This window comes from Plectropomus leopardus, chromosome 20 (assembly GCF_026936395.1).
Source record: "Plectropomus leopardus strain MGB_pleo_1.0 chromosome 20, ASM2693639v1, whole genome shotgun sequence".
NCBI lineage: Eukaryota > Metazoa > Chordata > Actinopteri > Perciformes > Serranidae > Plectropomus > Plectropomus leopardus.
Window position 1 is genome coordinate 24,163,982 of NC_142195.1, and position 13,080 is coordinate 24,177,061.

At 38.8% G+C, this 13,080-nt stretch overlaps 1 protein-coding gene and 1 long non-coding RNA gene across 2 annotated transcripts; both read left to right on the forward strand.

Annotated features, from left to right (window-relative positions):
- Positions 1-172: 172 nt before the first annotated feature.
- LOC148186222 (uncharacterized) lies at positions 173-2,379 on the forward strand. Its single transcript, XR_015775131.1, has 2 exons — positions 173-830; positions 1,997-2,379. It is a non-coding gene; the product is annotated as an uncharacterized LOC148186222 (long non-coding RNA).
- A 4,971-nt stretch (positions 2,380-7,350) lies between these two features.
- Positions 7,351-13,080, forward strand: LOC121959432 (glutamine synthetase-like). Its single transcript, XM_042508701.2, has 7 exons — positions 7,351-7,457; positions 8,343-8,517; positions 10,083-10,244; positions 10,344-10,490; positions 11,280-11,407; positions 11,548-11,747; positions 12,436-13,080. Exons 2-7 carry the CDS (start codon positions 8,349-8,351, stop codon positions 12,743-12,745), a joined length of 1,116 nt encoding a protein of 371 aa, XP_042364635.1. The 5' UTR covers positions 7,351-7,457; positions 8,343-8,348; the 3' UTR covers positions 12,746-13,080.

Below are 13,080 nucleotides of genomic sequence, written 5' to 3' on the forward strand. Positions count from 1 at the left end.
CTTTTAACTGATCATTTCAAAATATCTTTTATTTTGGCTTCTCTCTAAAATGTAATGATTGTCTTTCTTTTCTGTTCTAATAACATGTTGATATGTAGTTTACAGATTTTTTAATATATAGGCTACATTGATAAAAAAAAAAAAAAAAAGAGAAATTCATTGATAATGCAAAGAATCAATGGTCACCGCCCACGTCAGAGGATGAATGGTAACCTCCAGCAGCCATTGGTAGCTCCCTGCATGGCTCTGCTGTGGTCAAATGCCTCGTTCATCTTTAGGAAGAGGGGATGACGACATCATGTCCTTAGCAACGGTCGCGTCTCTACGGCAACATCCTCCGATGTCCCCTCTCCGCTGCTGTCACCGTGACTCTCATCTGTTGTCAGTGAGACAGACGGAAAAAAAACACCATCTTCTCTCGGGTGAACTGGTGATTTTGGAGGATGCTGTGTTGTCATGGGTGTAGTGCGAGCGCCCACCGCAGCAGCAGCCGTTTGTGTCTCGCGACTTGAGTGCCTAAAGTTGGAGTGGACACGGGGCAACTTGGCCACTAGGACCCTCTCCCCGCCAGTCATCGTTGCTTTGTCCTACACAAGACTGCCAGCGCGCGCCGCCTGCAGCCCGGTGCTGTTTGTGCTCATCTGGACCGATTTTATTTTTTGCACCAGCTGGGAGTCATCCAGCGGCGCGTGCAGCTGAATGGATCCCGCCGTGCTCATCTTCCTGCTGTACGTGATGATCGCGCACGAGCTGGTCTGCGGCTGGATGCAGTGGCGGAGACAAAGTGCCAAACCCCGCAAACGAGCATCTGGACCTCTGCTGCACTCAAGGTGCGTGTGTTTGCGTGTGCGTGCGTGTATATGCGTGTGCATGTATGTCTGTGCATGCATGTGTTTTACTCTATTTAAAAAAATGCATAAATGTAAATTTGGATATGTTTTTAAAGCTGTAATTTTAGTTCCAAAGAGCATCAAGATATACATATTTTACTTTATATTGTACTGTTTTGCTTCAGTAAAAACCTCCTGAATATCAACACCGAGGCAGGTTTCAGCTGGTTGCAATCTGCAGTCCTCACCACAAGGTGCCGCCATATCCCCCAAAATCTGACACACTAAATCTTCAACGGATCTTGTTGGAGGGTCTTGCATAAAACATTAAACTTTTGTTGCGGTTTGGTCTTTCGTTCACACGGCAATGGCGTTTTGGGGGCCTGAAAACACAGACTTTTAAAACTTGGGTTCCAGAGTGTGACCTTTTGTCGCTGTGTAAACTGGAATTGCACAGATCTTGACGTCACAGCCGCACGTCACACATAGTGTTATATGGTGTGTCATGACAAAGTTACTCTACCGACAACTGGCCTAGCATGCATCCGGCAGCGTTTTTGGTTGTTTTTGCAGATCTGTGTACACAAGGATTGTTTTCACAGTGTTACCATATAAATGGATTTTTTCAAAAACACAGAAGACAAACTTTTACGGTTTTAGTAGGGCCATTCTCGTCTAAATGTGGCCTCGATCTCTTAAGAGCGTGCACTGTTTGGCCACGTTTTCCAGAGTGAACGACACGTTTCTTGGAAATGAAGTGAAAGGGTGTGCACTTTCAAACAACTTGGGATTTAACATTCCAGTTTTTTATCTAAGTCACATCTTTTGAACATCTTGGGTTTTTGTAATTAGTCACCCATCCTAAAGCTGTTTTTTTTTTAGGTGCTTCCGCAAATGCTTCCAGTAAGAGTAAGACAGTATTTCCTCATAAAACCGTATGGTATGGACCTGGCTTTGTGCATGGGGGTACTGTCAGCACAAAAAAAACCAAAGCTTTTGTCATACTCCTGTCTAAAATATCGTTGTATACTGAAGCATTACGATTTCTCTTAAGTGAGGTAACAAACAAAAGGTATGTAGACAGGTTTAGGAAAGTGAACTTGACGGAAATGTTGTTGAAATGTGGACACTGCTTCGAGTTTTAATAACCTGTACTTCCTCCTCAGTGCCCGGGTGTGTCAGGGAGCTTGGAGGGTGAGCAGCCAGTCAGTCAGGCCCGACAGAGGAGGGCGGGACCTGAGGAAGAGCGGACGCATTGTGAGGAAAGCTTAAGATGGAGAGACACCAGACATTGGTGGACACTTGTTGAAGAATAACTTGAATGGCAGCAAACAGGACCAAGAGCACAGCAGAATTTGCTTGCTGAGTGGCAGAAAGCGATGTGAATATGGCTCTGCTGTCCTTTCAAACACGCAGACGTGAAGTTTGGGATTCCAGCAGATGTAAATGTAAATGCATTTTTTCATATTGCCTTGAGGCTCAAATTCTCCTTGTGAGCTCTCTGTCTTATAGTCTCAATAAAATCTGTTCAGGTTTGCTGATTACATAATGTATCTGTGACCTTATTTAAAAAAAAAAAAAAAAAAAAAAAAACACATTACAAAGGTATAGGCAGCACAAACACAATTAAGTCCCCTCAATTTTTTTTTATTGTGGATGTAGAAGTTTCAAAGGTAGATATCCCAACACCTCTATACAACCAAAACCAGAACTGCTCTACTAGATACCTTTTATTTGATGAGAATGCTTTTTTTGTTTGTTTTTTTTAGGATTATGGTGAACTTACTTTGCTTTTCTTGGGGGCCACTTTGCACAAAGGCAGGAGGATTTTAGGATGTTTCAAGGAATTTGGGATTTTCCTAGGATTTTAGCATAGTTCTAGGATTTTAGTATGTTTCTGGATTCTAGGACATATGAATTTTAGGGCATTTTTCAGATTTTAGATTATTTTGGGATTTTAGTACATTTCTAGGATTTTAGCATTCTAGGAATTTAGGATGCTTCTGAGATTTGAGCATTTTTTCAAATCTTTAAATTTCAATTTTAGGAAATTTCTCTGATTATAGGACATTCTCTGAATATGACATTTTTACACATTTTTCACATTTTTGGGATATTTCTCAGATTTTAGGATGTTTGTAGGATTTTTAGGATGTTTCTAAGATTTTTAAGACATTCCTGGATTTTAGAACATTGGAGTATTTTTGGACATTTCAAAGTTTCTTGAATTTTAGACATTTCTAACATTAAGAATATTTCTATGATTTCAGCACATCTCTAGGATTTTAGGATATTAGGGGAATTTTGATAAACAAGCTCTATTTTCATGCTGTTTTATGCACTCTGGTACATTATGTATTCTAAAAGAACAAAAACAATTCCCAGTGTGAATCACTTCATTTTTATTGTGAATTAGAAAAAGTTGTGTGGGGCCACGCAGCACCCAATCAGTCAAGATTGTCAGATTTGGCCCGTAGGCTGTAGGTTGAGTATCACTGCTCTACTGGTGATATAATTGTCTAAGTAGGTAATCTGTTTCTTTTGTACTTATTCGTCACTGTTGAGAGCAGTCCTGAAAACAACTGGAATGTTGCTCAACAAGGAACAGAAAAAAAACATGCAAAAGAATGTCGCGCATCAAGTCGGTTGTTTGTTGTGATTGTGGGTTGAAAAAAAATTATGATGATAAAAGAAATTCACATAACTCAAGCTGCACTTAATTACTGTAAACCACTGTCATTACAGGGAGGGAACCGAGGTTGTTGACTGTAGTCAGATAAACCAGAGATACTACTTCTCAGATATGCTCAGAAAGATTCCTACTTGTGTGATTCTCCCAATTATTATAAGTGTACAGCACACACTCCCCGAAACAGACACACACCCAAGTACTGAACAAAGAGAAACAGAGCTTTGTGTTGATGCTTTGAACTCGTAAAGGTTTTAATTAGTATGACCTTTAGCTGTTGGCCTTTTGTAAATCCATCTCCAGATTCAAGAGTGCAAACAAAACTCTCTCAAACAAAACTTAAATAGGAAAACAGAATCAGATTTTAGTCTAAATCCAACTAAAGATAAAATTAAAAAAAACACTCATTTAATTCAACTCATTTTATCATGAGGTTTGGCACACACACAGGTCATCCAATCAAAGGTAACTTAGGAATCAAAAATCAAGTCAACGTTTTTTGTGTACACAATCATAAACAGTGCAGAGTTGTGAAATTCTTTTTAAGCCAGCTCCAACAACTACTACATAAAGAAAGAAGGAATACAATATAATACTCTGGAATAAATTAAAATACATGACAAAAATAAAATTTAGAAAAATATATGACAACAAGAAACAATAAAGCAATATAACGGTGCATAACACAGGGAAACAATGAAAAGGAATGAGTTTCAGAAAAATCTAAACAACAAAACCTCTACATATGACATATGGGATGAAAGACAGATGGATAGATTATATTTCTGAGTTATAAATCCGAACTTTATTTCGGCTGGTAGCTGACTGCCCAAAGAAGGTCTTACGATGTGTGATTTTAATATTGCCACTTGCTGTGCCCTCAATGTTCCTACCATTATTTTGCCTGCTGAATTTGCATAAAAATATCTGTTGCTAAGTTTTGAAGGCATTTTAAAGCCAGTTTGAGGGAAAGGAATTTTAGAAAATTATCAAAACTCAGGAAATTGTGCAGCTTTAGTATGTGACAGTGATGCTATCTCATAGGTTTTATATCCATTATTTTTAAAGCTTGGTTATACAGAGATGCAACCAGGGTGTCAAAAAACACCACTTAGCGTCTGTGTGAGACGCTCCAGGCTTTCCACTAACTCCAATGTAAACCCATCCAGCTCATTACTAGAGGCTTGGAGCATTTGACCTAGTTTAAACAGCGTGAAAGTTTGCTTAGGGCCTGTGGGAGGGAAGTAGACGGTTTCAACAAACACTGAACTTTAACAAAAGTGACCAGCATTTGAGAATTGCAGTGTTCACATCACTGCGTTTCCAGCCATGTTTGTGCCAATCACCACGTTTTGAAGTGAAAATCACAACTTTGTACAAACAATAACCAAATAGTTTTGTTTCATTAACCTAATTGCCAACCCCTCTCTTACCGCCAGCCCCTTCTGCATCAAGAAACAATGCAAATGTGCGCCTCGAGTGTCATTTCAGAAACTTCCACGGCTTCAGCCCGAGCGGCAAAATGTGACGAGTAGGACTGAGATCAGGCTGATTTCTTGGTGTAAACGTGTTGTGGGACTAAGAGTTCACATCTCCACCCTGTGAAGGTCCAGGTAGTCCCTCATAGTGCTGCTCCCAAACTAGGCAGTAATGTCATCAGGTGATCTGCTCAAGGCTTTACAGTTCTGGTGTAAAAGCAATTGCGCACCTTTAGAAGAAGTACAAATCAGGTCAATCACCATAACAGATGCGATTTACTGCCTTCTGCTAGTTACAGCAGCCATCAATCGTTCCAAACTTAAATTACATAGTTGTAAGACTTGTATGGTAAACATCAGCGAAGACACCAAAATGCCTCTTAATTCAGTGATGACAAACCACGCCAGAGATGCATGTAGTTACAATAAGAACCGCACCCATCCTTTGTCATCCAGATCACACCCAAAAATACAGTGTACTAAGAACATTGAGAAGTACTTAAATATACCTGATATCTAACAACCAAAGCTTTCCGAATGGAGGTTTTTGAAGTTGAATCTTATCAAATCAGGGTCTAATTGGGGTCTAACCGGGCTCTAACCGGGGTCTAACCGGGGTCCCTAAAGGTCCAGAAACACTAAACCAACATAGAACGAACTCTCTGCCAAAAAGTTGCTCATGAACACTGGAAATAACTCTTCACAACTGAACTTTGACACAGAAGATTCATTTTCAAAATCAACAAGCAATATCGGTTGCAGTGGTTTCTCAGCAACATACATGACTCTCCAGTCGTCATTTGTGCTAGTCAAATCCCCTTTTTTTATCAACCCAGTCTCACTCCAAAGTCGCCACATGGTAACAGTCAGTCAGTGACCTTCTATGTCAGCCTATGACGTTTTAGGTATCCTTGCCGCGTCAAGCTATGACTTTAGAATGAGAACGGGTTGGTAAACCACGTAATATAGGGAGCATGAGGGCAGGCGGGTGGGGAGGTGGATTTGTCCCACAAACAACCAATTTCATGCGAGAGACTGGAGTTCGCGTGACGTGGAAGGTCATTGACCGACCGTCACTATGTGATAAGTTCGGGATGAGACTGTGTTGGTATGTCAGTTGCCAAAATTAGGCAACCTAGCAATACAGTATCCACAACAACGCTGTAGTAATGACTAAAACATTGTTATTTTTATGAATATTTTTATCAATATTTGACAGAAATTCCAATCTTTTCCTAACCTCTTAATGCATTTGCTGCCTAAACCTCAGAGCCTGAAAGCAAAACCTGAAATTCTGGTTCTTAAATCCTGCACTTTAGAGTCTTATCATCATTCAACATGCTGAATTAACTGAAAAAATGCCAACAAGGGCTGTAGACTGTCAACAGTGTGGGACACACCACAAAAACTAGGATGATAGACACTCACTAACAACCGACCATTGGTTTGGTGTTTTAGGGCCCAAATGTATTTTAATTTTAGGGCTCTTTGACACAAAACAGGTTAAAAGGCCTGAGGCAGACTAACATGAAAGAGAAAATAACCAGCATAGTTAGAAGACTGAGAAATTATTTGCCTCGTGGGTTCAGAAAACCTCTTCCTTTTGTAACCTTTTGTACACCAAAAATACTGTTGTCCGGTCAAAACAGGACTTTTTTGTTGCTTCTTGAAAAGTTGACCCTTTTTTCTTTTTTTTGCAGAATACAGCACCTTGAAGGCCTTTTCCGCAGCTTGTCTTGGATACGTTTTTATCCAGCTCTGAGCACACATCACACACTTAACACACACCATCACATTGTCTCACGTGACCGGTCCTGTTTCTGTCAGAGTTGTTGAATTTCTGCCCTCCTGCCTGATCTCAGGACAGCTAACCTGACGGAAACTGGACAAACGAGCAGCTTCTAATTGTGTTCAGTGAGCTGCAAGACTCTCAGCTCAGCAAACAGCAGTCAGACACCATCAGCAGATGGCCTCTCTGTCACAGGTGGGTGTTCATTATAATTTCTCATGGGAGTGTATGTACGCCTCGGCTATGATATGCATTGTTTGATTTTTTGTTTTTGTTTACGTTACTACATAGGGAACAGCTGATTTTGTCAGAAGAGGTGAGTCTAAATGTTTTACATGTCTTAACAATGTGTCATGTACTGCTGAAGTAGTCTCTTTTCCAGTAAAGAGAGGTATTTCAAACACTGTCACAGATTTGCATAAAGTCAGAGGCATGAAGGATTTCATTCTGTTTGATGAATAATTTTATGCCATGGAACTCTAAATCAGACACACATAAACACACACCTAGTGACAGAAATATCATGTGACGTGAAGGACATGTGAGCCTGTGTCATCATCATCTGGGTAATTTGCATTACGGATAAATACCTCACACAGGTTCAGACACGCCACACTCTGAAGTTGACTTGAAGTTGTCCCCTGACTGCCGCTGACTGCACCTGTAACACAGTAAGTATAAATATTTTAATCTATTGTATTTAATATGTTTTGTTGAACAACATTTTGTAATCATTATAAATACAAGTCTCATCATTTGAGTTAAGCCGTCAAATATTGTTTTGTTTTGTTTTGTTTCTTTGGTTTGTCTGTTTCTTATTACCAGAAGTGATGCAGAGTCAAGTACAACTTGTTGGACAACTTTGTTCATTCTTTAGTTGCGATTCAACTGCCTGAGTTTTTAAATGATATAAGCAAGATTTTGAGGAGAAGTTTTTGTGTTTCAATTCTCAGGTTTCAGCTACAGTGTAAATATCAGCCCAAAGTTCTTTGCTAGTTGAACGAAACAGGAGGGACGAAAAAGCAACTTTTTAATTTTTTCCATGTATATGGAACTTTAAAAAAGCATAATATTATAATATGATAAACATATCTTACTTATCCACAACTGGATCTGTTAATAGATACATTTTTGCACATTTTAAAGAGGAAAAAATAAAATAAAATCAGTCAATTGATGAGGTGCAAATGGGAAACTCGCAGTACGTTTGTTAAAAGTTGATCATATTATATTTATATAAAATGTTTGACCCATAGATCTCTTAAATTTTACTATTAATGAGCTCAAAAGTGAAATGAAACTCCCATATGTTCTGAACAAAAAAGTAAAACTACAGACGAAGAAAGTCAGAGACAAGAAGTCAAATGTTACTGTTTGTTTTTTTTTAACCCTATTTTATATTTATTTACAGTAATTCTCCTTTATAAAGAAATCAGCACAGAAAAAAAGAAAAGAAAAAAAGTGCATTAGTTCCCTTTAAAATGTACTGCATAAGTGCAAGGGCTAACATGTCATTTAATATAATTTTTAAATGTATTCTGTCTCTCTGATTAAAGGCGAACATGGCATCGGTGTCGCTGAGCTCCCGCCTCAACAAGGCCGTGCGCCAGCAGTACATGAACCTGCCGCAGGGAGAGAAGTGCCAGGTCACCTACATCTGGATCGACGGCACCGGAGCGGGTCTACGCAACAAGACCCGAACTCTGGACAGTGAGCCACAGAGCATTGAGGGTAAATGTCCTCTTTTTATGGTCTAATACTTTAGGTATATTTGGCCTTTAAACCTGAATCAATATCTGTTTTCTTGTGCTGCATTCAGATGCCTTTAACAAGCATTTAAGACCTTTGACACCTGAGTAACAACCTACTCACAACCTTGCATATGAGAGCAAATATGAGGCACTAAATTCAGAGATTATGGATTACAGGTTTGGGTTGGTAATCAAGGAGCAAAGGAATAATTCAGAAATATAAAAATAATACAACTCTGTTGTTAGGGAGAAACTCCATGGGAGTACACACCTACATTGTAAACAACACAGAGCATCCTGGTGCAGCCTCACAGATGAGACATCTCAGCTCGAGAACAAATATTTGTTGTTGCTGTTTATTTTTCCTAGTTTAGACATGGTGTACTTGACAGGCTATGAGCAAATTTACATGTTGCCTAAATTGTTAATTTGCATTATTGGATATTGCTGTTCTCCTTCTCCTAAAAGTGAGAGTGAGTATTGAGCTAACATTCATAAGATGGACACAAACTAAAATCCAAACCTTTTTTTGCATCTCTCCAGCTGACTTTGCTGATATTACTTGTCCTTTGGCGCTCATGGTTTCTGTAAAATGAACTGAATGATTCAATTGTAGAGAAGCTTACCAAGCTAACCGTGTGTAGTATGTCCATATTGACAAAAGTTTAAACAATTATATTTGTATGCGTTATCTAAGCAGCTAACTAACATTATCTACTGGCTAAGTTAACAACCCGGTGTTATATATCTAAAGGACCTCTATGAAAATTAGCTGCATGGTGAGCGGGCCTCTAATTGAGACAGGCCTTTATTTGTCAAAATGTATAGCCACACCGGACCAGTAAAAGGGACTGGGCGTCTCTTCAGGACTAAGCTTTTATTTGAAATTTTACATTATTTAGCGTGTGTTTGCTCACATGATTGCAGGAGGATACATGGGTAACAGTTAGCATATTCAGAGCTGTGTACTGCGAATCAAATTATTTGTTTTTCCTTTTTATGAACAGGCCAATTTATCTTTGGTAAAAAAAAATATTAAAACTCTTATTATTTTTTAAAACTTAATTTGCAAATCCCCCAAACTATTATTGTTTTCTCTGACAGAAAATCCTCCTCCTTGTGATTCTGCACATTTTACTGCTAATAATTTGTAATGGAGTGTAATATAATATAATAATATCATTGAGTGCGGTTATGCATTTGAATGACCCGTTTATGATGCTCACCCCGGTTAAGATCATATTTGGGATATGGTGTCCAGCTAGCATGTTTGACTTTCTCATAAATGGAATATGGTGTTTACATGCTCAAACATAAACAGGAGACTCAAAAACCCAATCATAAACTGGTTATTGGTGTCTATGTAAACAAACTCAATGGACTTAATAACTAAGGAATGAAATTGTACAAAGTACCCACCAATAGAAATTTGTTTTGGTGAGTTCAGAGCTAAAACAGTCTGTGATATTGTCAGATTTCATAGTGGAGCTTGATCGTGTAAGGAATGTTTTGATGATAATCATTTTGGTTATGTTTTCTTATCAGATGTCCCCGAATGGAACTTTGATGGCTCGAGCACGTACCAGGCCGAAGGCTCGAACAGTGACATGTACCTGGTTCCAGTCTGTATGTTCAGGGATCCATTCACCCTCGACCCCAACAAACTGGTCCTCTGTGAGGTCCTCAAATACAACCGCCTACCTGCAGGTACATTTTTCACATTCCTGTTTATGTTTTACTGGCTAGTAAGGTCAAGAGGACAAATTCAGCCGTACTCATGAACTGTTGTTCACTGTTTTTCTACAGAAACAAACCATCGAACAAGCTGCAAAAAAGTGATGGAGCAGGTTAAAGAGCACTGCATCTGGTTTGGGATGGAGCAGGAGTACACACTTTTAGGAATCGATGGACATCCTTTTAGCTGGCCCATGAATGGATTTCCGGCACCCCAAGGTAAATGAGTACTAATGTTCTCTGGGTATGCATACTTCAAAAAGGGTTTGATATTTAATAAGTAATTACTTAAATTGGTAATAAGCCAACAAAAAGATTAGAAATTAGTGTAATAAGCCATTTATTCTGCAGATAAAAGTCTCTGATAAATAATTCTGAATAATCAAATCTGTACTTTTACATATTAATAATGTAAATAAATTTTGATGTGGATATTCTTCAGCTCATGATTTTATTCAAATACCAGGGATTTCACAACCGGGCCACCCAAAAGCTCCCTGTCCTGGTAAATTTAGGAGCTAGAAAGTTTTCTTGTACAAATTGGCAACCCAAAAATTAAAATTAATAATGTTATAAAACTGATTTATATTTAATAAAAATAATGCATTTAGTTTATTTGTCTATATTATCTATTTACTATATATTGTTTGTCTCAATAATATATACATATATATTTTTTGTCATCATTATTCCTATTCTATGTCTTATTTTTCACTCAGTATGGTACAATCAGTAGGGAAAAGAACAAAACAAAGTCTTTATTCTCTCACCCCTTACTCTAACCCAGGTTAAATCATAAATAATATAAATAATAATAATAAACTTTATTTATAAAGTGCTTTACATGGTCGAGCCCGGATTTAAAACAATTCAGGATTTAGGCAAATACAAAAAGTAAAAAAATATTATATATATATATATATATATATATATATATATATATAATATAGTATATATAACATACACATTTTGTCCTAACAAGCTTCTCATCATGTCACCCACTTTAAGGACCCTACTACTGTGGAGTGGGTGCAGACAACGCTTACGGACGGGACATTGTAGAGTGCCACTACAAGGCCTGCCTCTATGCAGGAATCAAAATCTATGGCACCAATGCTGAAGTCATGCCTTCTCAGGCGAGTATTGACAATATTTTAATGTACGGTAGATAGAAAATGCCTTTAATATGCATTAAACTGGAAAAAATGTATTTAGTTTGGCGCTGCCCCTCTACAGTTTCTTTACTTTCCTTTTTTCTTTGCCTTTGCTTCTTCAGTGGGAGTTCCAGGTGGGACCGTGTGAGGGCATTGAGATGGGCGACCAGCTGTGGATTGCACGCTTCCTGCTGCATCGTGTGTGTGAAGATTTTGGGGTTGTTGCAACACTGGATCCCAAACCAATGACAGGCAACTGGAACGGTGCTGGATGCCACACAAATGTCAGCACCAAGCAGATGAGGGAAGAAAATGGACTGACGTGAGTAATTATGTACTTTGAAACGTGTGACAGCAGTAATTCATGCATTAAAGGGTAGCTTTGGTATTTTTTTCAGCCTGAGCCCTATGTTTCATGTTTAAATGACTAATAAGGAACAACAATTTTTGAAACTGGTTTAGCAATGAGTGAGAGTGCTGCAGCCAGTGGCGATGAGGGTGGTAGAGATTATTATGTCCAAAAAACTATGTTATGAATGGAGCAAGCCTTAGGTATTTAGTTGTTTTTCCTAAAATCAGTGCTTAGCTCCTTTGTTTTTGACACTAAGGTCTTCAGGACTTGGTGGAGACCCAAAAAACTGAGCAAATACTGGACTTACAAACATCAGGTGGCCACAAACATGACTATAAGTCTGTGTTATTTTGTATTTTCTGGATTCTGTAAATAATTATTTGCACAGAAGTTCACAGTATCAACTAAAAAGTGGTGTAAGTGGTGTGTTTACAACTTGTTTCTGCTGCCTCCAAGTGGCAAAATTATATTATTCTTGTAGCTTTAAGCAGACTGTGGGGTGTTGTTACACAAACAGGAACATTTTGAATTTTGTTTGTCAATATACACTGAAAATATTAAGTTACATCTACTTTTCAGTCACTTGTTGAGAAATTTGCATCCTTTGCATGTCACTGCATCAACCTCTCATATCTCACCTGAATCTCTCTGGTGACAGATACATCGAGCAGGCCATCGAGAAGCTGAGCAAAAAACACGCCGAGCACATCCGAGAGTATGACCCACGTGGAGGGAAGGACAACATGAGGCGTCTCACAGGCCTCCATGAAACCTCCAGAATCGAGGACTTCTCTGCCGGAGTGGCCAACCGAGGCGCCAGCATCCGCATCCCTCGCCAGGTGGGCCATGAAAAGAAGGGCTACTTCGAGGACCGTCGGCCTGCAGCAAACTGTGACCCGTACGCTGTGACCAGGGCCATCGCGAGCACCTGCCTGCTTGATCTAGAAGACACCAAAGAAAGCGAGTAGGATATATTACAGGCTGTTAAATAGAAATATACATATACCTGCCTGTTAGTTCACCTGATTTGGACACTTGAAGAAGACGTGAGTGTGATGTTTATTGTTACTTCTGTATTATTTATCTAATTATTATGTGCACAGGCAGCACTGTTAATGTCTTTAGAAATAAGAAAAATGATAAAATATGTTGTACAGCAGCTCTGCAGTGACTGGAAATAACACTTTTTTCCCCTTTTCTGAGCCCACGTGCACATTATGAGGCATTAATATACATTATTGTTTCTTAAAACTTGTCCTGCATGTGTTTGGATGAAATGAATTAAATACACAATGGTGCTGTA

Excerpts from the sequence above, each read along its gene's own strand:
- LOC121959432 (XM_042508701.2), top strand. The coding sequence starts at position 8,349 with ATGGCATCGGTGTCGCTGAGCTCCCGCCTCAACAAGGCCGTGCGCCAG. Across the intron at positions 8,518-10,082 it reads TGAGCCACAGAGCATTGAGG|ATGTCCCCGAATGGAACTTT; the intron begins GTAAATGTCCTC and ends TTTTCTTATCAG. Across the intron at positions 10,245-10,343 it reads ATACAACCGCCTACCTGCAG|AAACAAACCATCGAACAAGC; the intron begins GTACATTTTTCA and ends GTTTTTCTACAG.